The 11,399-nt window shown below is 31.0% G+C and overlaps 3 protein-coding genes and 1 pseudogene across 3 annotated transcripts; 2 read left to right on the plus strand and 2 right to left on the minus strand.

Moving 5' to 3' along the window:
* The first annotated feature begins 2,414 nt into the window (after positions 1-2,414).
* LOC119615084 (dynein light chain roadblock-type 2-like) lies at positions 2,415-3,162 on the plus strand. Its single transcript, XM_037971156.1, has 2 exons — positions 2,415-2,658; positions 2,726-3,162. The coding sequence occupies exons 1-2, from the start codon at positions 2,656-2,658 to the stop codon at positions 3,017-3,019; spliced, it is 297 nt and encodes a 98-aa protein (XP_037827084.1). The 5' UTR covers positions 2,415-2,655; the 3' UTR covers positions 3,020-3,162.
* On the minus strand, positions 3,085-3,558 carry LOC119615083 (dynein light chain roadblock-type 2-like). Its single transcript, XM_037971155.1, has 2 exons — positions 3,523-3,558; positions 3,085-3,461 (listed from the first exon to the last, which is right to left on the minus strand). The coding sequence occupies exons 1-2, from the start codon at positions 3,544-3,546 to the stop codon at positions 3,144-3,146; spliced, it is 342 nt and encodes a 113-aa protein (XP_037827083.1). The 5' UTR covers positions 3,547-3,558; the 3' UTR covers positions 3,085-3,143.
* Positions 3,559-4,136: 578 nt separating this feature from the next.
* Positions 4,137-4,908, plus strand: LOC119615085 (protein mago nashi). Its single transcript, XM_037971157.1, has 2 exons — positions 4,137-4,530; positions 4,597-4,908. Exons 1-2 carry the CDS (start codon positions 4,270-4,272, stop codon positions 4,777-4,779), a joined length of 444 nt encoding a protein of 147 aa, XP_037827085.1. The 5' UTR covers positions 4,137-4,269; the 3' UTR covers positions 4,780-4,908.
* A 1,970-nt stretch (positions 4,909-6,878) lies between these two features.
* LOC119615082 lies at positions 6,879-11,393 on the minus strand (annotated as a pseudogene).
* Positions 11,394-11,399: the final 6 nt, after the last annotated feature.

Raw genomic sequence — 11,399 nt, forward strand, 5'->3', positions numbered from 1 at the left:
TAAGGACTTGGGGAAAAACAACTCCACTGAAACTAAAACGATAACAACAAAAACGAAAAAATAAAGTAAAAAAAAAAACCTTGCACAAAGTAAAGAAAATTCCTACGTTGCTACTTTTTGCTAAATCTATAGGAATTACATACAAAGCAAAGAACAGAAAAAATATTTTAATATTTGCAAATGAGTTGACATTTTTTTGGGGCTTTTTCCATCACTGAACCCCTCCTCAAATTGCAAAAACCTTAAAAATTGTGTCAATATTTTATTACAAAACTTTAAAGAAATTAACTTTATTACAAAACTTGCTTGATTTCCATTTTTTTTATCTTCTAAAATTGCAAAACATTTCTGCTTAGATTACAATGTGTATACATTTTATTTGCTGACTTTATCAATTTTACATGATACACAAACACACATTTCCATTTACTTGATTGCACACACAAAGTAAGAAAAATTACAATGTTGCAAAAGTATCACAAATTGCACATTTTCTAATTAAAATTTATGTAAAATGTACTCACTATTTTTCTTATAAATAATCTGCACACATTTTTACATTAGAATGATTTATTTTTTTGTTTAATTTGTAACTAAATAATAAATACACTGTATTTTATTGTTGAACCAGAGCAATACTTCCAACACTTTTTTCTACGTTCTTATATAGTTTTTTTGTGATTTTATTTCTTGTTTTGACTTTTTACTTTGTTGTAGCAAATTGTTTGTTGTTGTAATGTGTACAAGCGCGCGAGAAATGTCATTACTTTCTTGGCATTTTTTTGCATTACGTTTTAAGCTGTCATTTTTAGAAATAGGAAGAAAAGAGATTAAACAAGAAAAAAAGCTCTTTTTTGAAAGTTTAACTGTTTTACGGCATTGCCAGGTGTGTATTATTTACATTACAGCATATTAAGGGAATTTTATTATTTATTTTAATAAAAACAAGAAATTTAAAAATACACAGTCCAATGTATACTTTTCTGAGCTGTATCTGGCATTAGAATTCGTTAATGACATAACGATTTTTAAATTATCGTGTCATACGCAGCATTATAATCTTAAGATGACCGATAACGAATTGCGATCATTTTCATACTCGTCGAAGAGCTGTAAAGTGTTGTATTTGACACATTTCCCAAAAAAAAATTTATTAACCCTTTCCGTGGTTTTGTCGAATATATTCGACATTACAATAGACTCTGTTTTTAAGCATTTTTTTTGTATAATATTTAACTTTAGTTTTAATTTTTTTCTTTTAGATGAAAATTAAGATTTTATTATATTTATAATTGAGATTTTGAAAGATCTTCCGTATTTGAAAAGTATTTAAAAATGAGATTTTAAGAAATTATCACTTATGACTACTTTTTAAAAAGTGCTTTTTAACAACGTTTAAAAAACAGCTTCATTTAATGGCCAAAAAATTTGTATTTTAGGAGAACGGACTATGCAGATTTAAATTGTATTGTATTTTACAAAAAAAATATATTCGACATTACAATAGACTCTGTTTTTAAGCATTTTTTGGGTATAATATTTAACTTTAGTTTTAATTTTTTTCTTTTAGATGAAAATGAAGACTTTATTATATTTATAATTGAGATTTTGAAAGATCTTCCGTATTTGAAAAGTATTTAAAAATGAGATTTTAAGAAATTATCACTTATGACTACTTTTTAAAAAGTGCTTTTTAACAACGTTTAAAAAAAAGCTTCATTTAATGGCCAAAAAATTTGTATTTTAGGAGAACGGACTATGCAGATTTTAATTGTATTGTATTGAAAGAAGTTTAAGAAGACATTTTACAAAAAAAAAAAAAAATCATAAAAAATATTTGTGGTACTTTTTGGAGACTGTTTTTCGAATGTCGAATATATTCGACATTTAACTTTGACCTTCTATAACTCATTAGGGAAAACTCAAATTCAAAAATATTATTTTTCCCGGATTCAGCATACTCAAATTATCTTTAATACAAGTTTTCAAGTTTTTTTCTAGACATAAATTATTTTTGACCCTGAAAGGGTTAAATTTATATTGAAGATTTATGACATGATGTAATAAGTAAGGTGAGAGCGTTTGGGCAACAACCACAACAAACACAATATTTTTTTGTTGTTTTCAGTATGGGTTTTGTCAAAATGAAATTGAAAAATAAAAATAATAAATATTGGAAAGAAAATTTTTTGCGTATTTCACAATATTACCTATAAAACCGTCGTTACATTTAAATTGTATTCGCAGCAGGACAACGTCTTATTGCTGGTTCATCTGAATTTCTTCATTTGGAACCCTTTTATTAGCATTTTCATTCATAATTTTTGGTTTGAAATTTTTTCGTTAGAAAACACAAATTTAATTTTTATGTTAGAATAAAAATAAATAAATTATTTTTGACATAACCCAAGCACTTTTTAAATAAACAAATAAAAACCAGCTGCCTTGACGATTTCACCTTACTTAGTGCATCCTGATTTATGATTTCTAGATTTATATATGAATTCATTCATTTGAAGTTCTGTTTCAAAATCAAAATATTCCTTCATTATTCTTTGATTCCTTCTCCATTTGAATTTATCAAAAATAAACTGAATTTATTTTCAAAGCTATTTTTTTAAGTCATTCAATTGTAACAAAAAATATATTTCCAACATGGTAAGATATTCAAATAACAATAAACCATCTAAAGAATTTAAAATTCATCAATTTTTCAATTTTACAGCCTTTAGAAGCGGTAATACGACGCAATGCTGAAAATACGGAACGTATAATGAAAAATGCCTTGGGTTATGTGGTCTGTAATAATAACTATGGTACAATAGCTATATCTTCCTATGACAATACCGTATCGGTGGGCATTATAAAGTTAATTTGTAAAATGTTGGTATCGGCCGCTAGAAGTGCAGTACGTGATATTGACAGTACAAACGATTTGAAATTTTTACGCATAGCCACCAGAAAATTTGAATATTTAGTAGCACCAGAAAAGGAATTTACTATAGTGGTGGTACAATGAATTGTTAATCTCATATGTATTTTATATAAAAAAAACTTTTATTTTTATTTTTTTTATCTATCTCTTGTTAAAAAAAACATTTGGCTAATACAAATAATTAAAATTTTTCAAAATAAAAGAGTGGTTAGGCATTTTGAAAACCATCTTTGGCATTTTGTGTTACGACAATAGTAATTTTACCATCCGGAACTATTAAGGTCTCATTTTTAGTAGTTCTTAATCTAAGCATAATTAATTCATTACGTGCATCCATCTTCTGTAAACCCATACAAACTTTGTCGCGCAATATTTCATAGAGACCAGCGTACTGTATGGCTAAGGAACTCTCCATAGTCGTTTTAACCGGATTACCCTTATTATTGAGTATCATAATATCGGTTACATCTGGTTTTTGTTCAATTTGACGAAAAACTTCTTCTACATAAGCACGAGTCCGTTTATTCTATAAAATAGTTAATAAAGTTGTTTAATCGTACTGATGTAGCAAAATAATTGCAATTTACCTGATTCTTTTTTTGATTTGGCATATTTAAAAGTATTTTTTTTTTATTACAACTGAAGTTTTTGTTATTAAACTACTTTGTTATTAACGACAAAAACAACTACATATTTATAGGTTATTGGGTTATTAAAATAAACAAATTTATATAGCACTTGCCATGGAAACCATATAGCGTAGTAGTGGAGGTTATGTTATTATATTAAGGTTGTTAATAAATTCATACCAGATTTGAATCAACCGCCACTTAACAGTTTAAAAATCGAAAAAATTAAAAAAAAAAAAAAAACGGTCAAAAAGTCGACTTTTTAAACTAAAATCAGTCTAAAATCGATTCAATTATGTTTCTATTTTTATTGCAAAAATTAAAAAAACTACGTGGAAGCATTATATTTTTAACTTAAAAAGTCGAAAAAAATCTAATAGGTATTTGATAACTATATTAACTATCCCATTATAAATGCATTTACAAAATTCTGAGCGGTTGCACCAACATCAAAATATTAAGAAGAGTTTGTGAAACTGCTCTCTACATAAATATATTTATTTTTCGCTACAAAACAAACTTGGCACCACTTTTTCTACCGGCAGAATACAACCCTGGCAACAACAACAAAACACTTTTTGACATTTCTAATGTGAAAGCGTTTTTATATTTTTTTTGTGCCGAAAAACCACAAGTAGTAAAATCGTAAAATTCTTAACAAAAAAGGTGCAAATAAATATAAATTGCAATTAATTAAGACACAAAATGTCTACAGAAGATTTCTACTTACGTTATTATGTCGGGCATAAAGGTAAATTTGGCCACGAATTTCTCGAGTTTGAGTTTCGCCCCGATGGCAAACTGCGCTATGCCAACAACTCGAACTACAAAAATGACACCATGATTCGCAAAGAGGCATTTGTTCATCAATCGGTGATGGAAGAGCTCAAACGTATTATTTTAGATTCAGAAATAATGGCTGAAGATGATTCACCTTGGCCACCACCAGATCGTGTAGGAAGACAGGTAATTTTCAACGCACAATTGTTTTTTCAATTTTATTTTATGTTTTCAAATATGTCGCTTTTTCAGGAACTTGAAATTGTCATTGGCGATGAGCACATATCGTTTACCACCTCTAAGACCGGTTCACTGGTCGATGTAAACCGTTCCAAAGATCCCGAGGGCTTGCGTTGCTTTTACTATTTGGTACAGGATCTTAAATGTTTAGTTTTCTCACTCATCGGCTTGCATTTTAAGATTAAGCCTATATAAACAACAGCGACCGGACAAAGGACACTACGAGGTCTACTCATTTTCTTTTTAGTTTAAATTTCATTTAACTACAGTCTACACATTTGTATTTACAATTGAAATAAAAGTAATTTAATATTTTTCACGCTATTTTTTTCTGGCAATTCTTTTTTTTAATAGTTTATTAACAAATTCTTAACATAAATGCAGTTTTACACAACAATTTGTATCAAAAGCCTTCGTTGACAAATATTAACGGCGCCGGCAGCTGACAGTTAAAATGTTTGCGGCGGCTTAAAATCGTCTGTAAACCGGCTATTTAGTGTGAAATCGAACCCAACACCTACGGTCTACCAGACTAGAACACCAACCTACCGGAGGTCACCTATTCTAAGCCGGCTAAGAATTCAGTTATTTTTAAATTTTCAACGATTTTAAATAAAATCGGAATCCCAGAAATTAAGTAAAAAGTGGAATTTTGCTCGTCTACCAGATTGGGGAATTTTTGTATTCGTAATACTGTTTTATTTATTTCTCTCGTTATACAACTCATTTTCACGGGATTTATTTTCAAACTCGCAGTTGGCGGCAACATGGCAGCCAGCAATTCCCCGCAGGAAAAAGGGGCGATGAAGAAGCCTTCCTAAAGGCATTATACTCTAGTTCAATGGAACGTATACCAGTTAGGTAGTTTGAAAGGAAGATGTATGAATGTTACATCAAATCCAAAGAAATACACCAAAAGGGCACTTAATTATTTAGGATGAACTCAATAATGTTGTTTTGGTTACCACGACGCTGTAATATACATATGTACATATAAAGGAAGTAGAGATTGGTCGGCAAAACTTTTAAAAGACTGCATAAATCAATCCTGACACAGAGTAATGTTTTGCCAGGTATCCAAAACCTTTTGGCTAAGTTTAAACATTAAGGCAACCAAAGTTCTACTAGGATTGAACAGGAAGAGTATAATGATTCTAGAAGAAGTGTTAGCCGATCACTGTGCAATTGCAGCCTTTCTAAGTAATTGTTCATTAATACAAAAGATCTATGAATGTGGTGTGAAGATGATGAAGAGCTAGAAACAGTATAGCAACAATGAACCAAAAACAGATCCAAAATGAAGTAGGAAATGTAGCTAGGAATGAAATAGGCAACCATTAGGTTTTATAAGTGGAGCAGAAATGCTATTGAGTTAATAGATTATATAGATACTTCTATTATCAACTTTTTCTGATTAAGAGTAGCTGATCGTAGGCCGAATTTAAGCTAGTGGGCATGAAATCCATTTATGATACGAATTCGGCCTACAGATGGAAGCCAGTTAATCAACTCGGAAACATCTCAGCTCCAACCATGTTGAAATTTTGTTACGATATATCCAATGATTTTCCAGATACCGACTTATTTCCAAAATACAGTTTCTAAACCACTACAGACTGATTTGAAACTTTTATTCCTTTGAGATATCTTGATCGAACAACAAACTTGTGACCCAAAACTAATCACAAAATTTAAAATGTTTATTGAATTGTTTGGAAAACTGTTCTTGGGAGTATTTTTGACGCAAAACAAAGTCAAAATCGACTTTATAGTTATTTTAAACTTTAGATTAAGTGATATCAAAGAAGGAATAAGATATAACAGAGAGGACATTAAGTTTTTATAAAGTTGACTTCGTGCTGTTATAATGTCTTAAAAATGGCGATTTTTAAACCTTAATTTAAGATATGATGAAAACTTGATGTGATCGGCGTAGCTCTATCAATTAGAAAAGTACCATTTAGTCTCTGTTAACCCATTTATTTACTTATTTTTAACTGTAAAAAACGCAAATTTATTTTTGTATAATTTAAACTACATTTATTTCGTGAAATATATATTTTTACATAAGTATGTATGTATGTATAAGTTTAAAATTTAATATGTATGAATATGTATTACTTTTTAACACTTTATATAATATACAAAAAAGAAAACTAATACATAATATAATTATTTTTATTAATTTGTAAATAAATGATAATTAAAATTTAACACTTAAAAACTATTTTTTGTTTACTTTTTCTTATTTCATTAAATTTAATTTTATAAAGTTAAAAAAAAAATTAACAAATATTAAGAAATTTGTATAGAAAATTCTTAAGGATTTATAAGTCATTTAAACACTGATCGAGTAAATTTTATTTTAAAATGTATATAAGTTCGTTTGATATGTATAAATACTTTTTTTTAATTTGTTTAATACCAACAACAAATAATTTAAATGTTAAATATTATGAATGTATTAAGTACAAAATGGATTTAAGTTTTTTTGTTTAAGTTAGTTTATCTTAATATTGAATTGAGCCATTGCTATTTTAAGTAAAAACACTATAATAATAATGTGCATATGTATGTAAAATGTCGTCAGTCTTTGGGTAAGGGATTGAATTAAATACGTTAGTTAATATTACATTACTATAATAAAATATTAGTTATTTTAACTTAACTTAATTACCTTTTGAAAAAAAGTTTTGTTTAAACTAATTGTATATACATTTTATATACTTATATTAAAACTAATGATGGTCAATGTGGAATTGGAATTAGGTAGATAGTTTGTAGATAGGTTTTAATAAGGCTAGATGTTGGTGAGAAAGGTGCAGGGTGGGTTTTTAAGGGTTCTTGAATATTTACTAAAGAAAACTCTTTAAGAGTTTAATGCGTAAATCTCAAAGTCATAATTGTGGTGGTGCTGGTAAAGGATTTGGTGATTGTTGAGCTGTTTGCTGGTGATGCGACGTTGAAGATGTAGCCGAGCCAGCATTTGAGCCACCACTAAGTAGTGGTCTTTCAAAGTATTGTGTTGAGGGATCTAAATTTGTTTGTAGCGTAGGCGTTAATGTCTGTGACACTTGGCCAGGTGAAGCTTGTGCAGAATTTAATAATAAACCTGTACTGCCAACCGCTACATTGGAGGCTGGATTAATACCACTGCCGGCTGGCATAGTGGGTGCAGCATTTATAATAGCTCCTTCCTTGGGGCAGCCAATGGTTAAACGTACGTGTAAACCAGATTCTTTAATTAAATTGACCACATCCCCATGAGACATGCCGGCTATGTCAATACGATTTACCGCTATTATACGATCACCCACTTTAAGTTCGCCACAACGATCGGCTGGACTACCCGGTATAAGTTTGCCTTTAAAAGAATTTAAAAAAAAAATGTTTCAAAATGTTAATTTTTTTCTTTTAATTAAATATTTACCAATTGTTGAGCCATAATATTGATTAGACGAAGAAATGATAACAAAACCAAATCCTTCATTTTCATGTCTTGTTACTATAACATCATTAAGGATAACGTATAGGATTGTTACGCATCATAGGCTGTAAAGGAGAAGGATGCTGCAGCATGCCTACATTGCCTGTTAGACCAGTATTATTTAACATAGACTGTTGTTGGACCATCAATTGCTGTGGCATAGAGTGCTGTTGCAGTTGAGGTTGTGTTATGCCGGGTCGCGTTCGTCGTCTTAGAATCATTGTCACTTGACCACGCAAGGCAGCTTCTCCCATTAAGGAAACTACTTTGTGGTGTGAGGAATTAACCTAAATCAAAAAATATTTACTGTTTTTTACAAATCAACATACAAAGCAAAATCAATCAATCAATCAATCAATCAATCTATCCTATCTATCTATCTATCTATCTATCTATCTATCTATCTATCTATCTATCTATCTATCTATCTATCTATCTATCTATCTATCTATCTATCTATCTATCTATCTATCTATCTATCTATCTATCTATCTATCTATCTATCTATCTATCTATCTATCTATCTATCTATCTATCTATCTATCTATCTATCTATCTATCTATCTATCTATCTCTATCTATCTATCTATCTATCTATCTATCTATCTATCTATCTATCTATCTATCTATCTATCTATCTATCTATCATCTATCTATCTATCTATCTATCTATCTATCTATCTATCTATCTATCTATCTATCTATCTATCTATCTATCTATCTATCTATCTATCTATCTATCTATCTATCTATCTATCTATCTATCTATCTATCTATCTATCTATCTATCTATCTATCTATCTATCTCTATCTATCTATCTATCTATCTACTATCTATCTATCTATCTATCTATCTATCTATCTATCTATCTATCTATCTATCTATCTATCTATCTATCTATCTATCTATCTATCTATCTATCTATCTATCTATCTATCTATCTATCTATCTATCTATCTATCTATCTATCTATCTATCTATCTATCTATCTATCTATCTATCTATCTATCTATCTATCTTATCTATCTATCTATCTATCTATCTATCTATCTATCTATCTATCTATCTATCTATCTATCTATCTATCTATCTATCTATCTATCTATCTATCTATCTATCTATCTATCTATCTATCTATCTATCTATCTATCTATCTATCTATCTATCTATCTATCTATCTATCTATCTATCTATCTATCTATCTATCTATCTATCTATCTCTATCTATCTATCTATCTATCTATCTATCTATCTATCTATCTACTATCTATCTATCTATCTCTATCTATCTATCTATCTATCTATCTTCTATCTATCTATCTATCTATCTATCTATCTATCTATCTATCTATCTATCTATCTATCTATCTATCTATCTATCTATCTATCTATCTATCTATCTATCTATCTATCTATCTATCTATCTATCTATCTATCTATCTATCTATCTATCTATCTATCTATCTATCTATCTATCTATCTATCTATCTATCTATCTATCTATCTATCTATCTATCTATCTATCTATCTATCTATCTATCTATCTATCTATCTATCTATCTATCTATCTATCTATCTATCTATCTATCTACTCTATCTATCTATCTATCTATCTATCTATCTATCTATCTATCTATCTATCTATCTATCTATCTATCTATCTATCTATCTATCTATCTGTCTATCTATCTATCTATCTATCTATCTATCTATCTATCTATCTATCTATCTATCTATCTATCTTTTACTACTATATCTGTCCACGCTTTACACTTACCACATTAATACCATCAATACTAAGTATTTCATCGCCTGTTGTTATACGATGATCGTTATCCGCTGCTCCCCCTGGTACAATATGACCCACTGTCACTTGAGATCCTTCTTCAGTGCCGCCCACAATTCTAAAGCCAAAACCCAAAGCCTGACGTTGTAACGTCACTTCCGATAAAGTAAAACTGTTCACCTGAGGCCATCTAAAATGTCACTGGATTCGGGAAAACCATTACGCATTAGGGCTCCAACAGGCTGTAGATTATTATAATTAACTGCCGCATTATTTGCCAGTTACCCAGCTGCTGTTGAGCCGGAGAATGTTGCTGCTGCTGCGACTGATTTATTAGGCCACCATGTACGTTATGTTGGTGTAAATATTGCTGCTGAGAAGGAGAATAACCACCCGCACCACTAACCATCACATTTGAATTTCCTATGCCGGTATTTATTTGCATTTGATTATGATGCTGATGATCGAGTGGTGAAAATCCCACACGTCTTCTATCGTTCAACAGCTCATTGACTCTCTTTTGCATGCGTTCGTTTTGTATATGAGCTGCCTGTAGGCTGGCTGAGGAGGCGGGTGAATATTGGTTGTGACCATGTTGAGGCTGATGATAGACCGGATAATAACTACGTGGTGAGGGTTGTTGTTGCTGTTGTTGAGGATGCGTGGGGGGCTGTAAATTGTGCGTTGCGGAGGAATTTCTTAAACGATTATTACGAAAATCTTGACATTCGTAGCAAAAGCAGGATTCATGATGATGATGGTAAGAAGCTGTGGCAGGTGCCATTAGTCCGGCCGTTGCGGCTGATGAGCTGGTAGGCGGTCCATAGAGTCCACCACTTAGAGGACTCATTACTGGTGGCATTTGTGCTAAACCATATGGAACTATAATTACCACTACCCGCACTAACATAATCTCCCTGATTTTCATAGTTCGGCACACCTGAGGCGGTAGTACGTAAATAACCTCCCACTGCCGCTGTCGCTTGACCATTATTGTGCATTGACTCACTGGGCATGGATACGCCAGCTAAACGTTCACTTAGACTGGTTACCATTTTGGGATATGGATCCATAAAGGGTATATCATGATTGATGGCATCGATTTCCGACAAAGAATTTTGCGATTTACTACCCTCATTTAAGTGGCTCTTACTTTCCGCTAAAGAACGTTCTAGTGCCGTTTCTTCAGCACTGGTATTTACAGCAGCCACTTCTCTGTCTTCTGTCAGCTCCATATTGGGTGTATTCACTCTGGCTCTTCGTGTATCCACCAGAGGTGTTTTTGGTCTAATTGGTAGTATCTCCTTTTGCATAGTACTATACAAATCAGCTGTAGGCGTTTTGCTGCGGAACAAGGCATTATTGCCTATACCACCCGTAGTGGCTCCCAGGAAATTTTTCCTTAATTTGGCTACCGTATTATTACCCCCAGCTGCCGACTGGCCCGCACTATTAGGCGAGGTATTATTAACTGCTGTTGTTGATGTTGTCACTGGTCTTTGTATTTTCACCATAGTCGGCTCTGTTTTGGAGCAATCTTA

The sequence above is a fragment of the Lucilia sericata genome, unplaced genomic scaffold (genome assembly GCF_015586225.1).
Source record: "Lucilia sericata isolate MDLA Ls3-8-SP2 unplaced genomic scaffold, ASM1558622v1 Contig004024F_arrow, whole genome shotgun sequence".
NCBI classification, from domain to species: Eukaryota; Metazoa; Arthropoda; class Insecta; order Diptera; family Calliphoridae; genus Lucilia; species Lucilia sericata.

Coding starts and splice junctions, on each gene's coding strand:
- LOC119615085 (XM_037971157.1), top strand. CDS start 4,270: ATGTCTACAGAAGATTTCTACTTACGTTATTATGTCGGGCATAAAGGT. Junction 4,531..4,596: donor CAGATCGTGTAGGAAGACAG/GTAATTTTCAAC, acceptor TCGCTTTTTCAG/GAACTTGAAATTGTCATTGG.
- LOC119615083 (XM_037971155.1), bottom strand. CDS start 3,546: ATGCCAAATCAAAAAAAGAATCAG. Junction 3,462..3,522: donor CAAATCAAAAAAAGAATCAG/GTAAATTGCAAT, acceptor ACTATTTTATAG/AATAAACGGACTCGTGCTTA.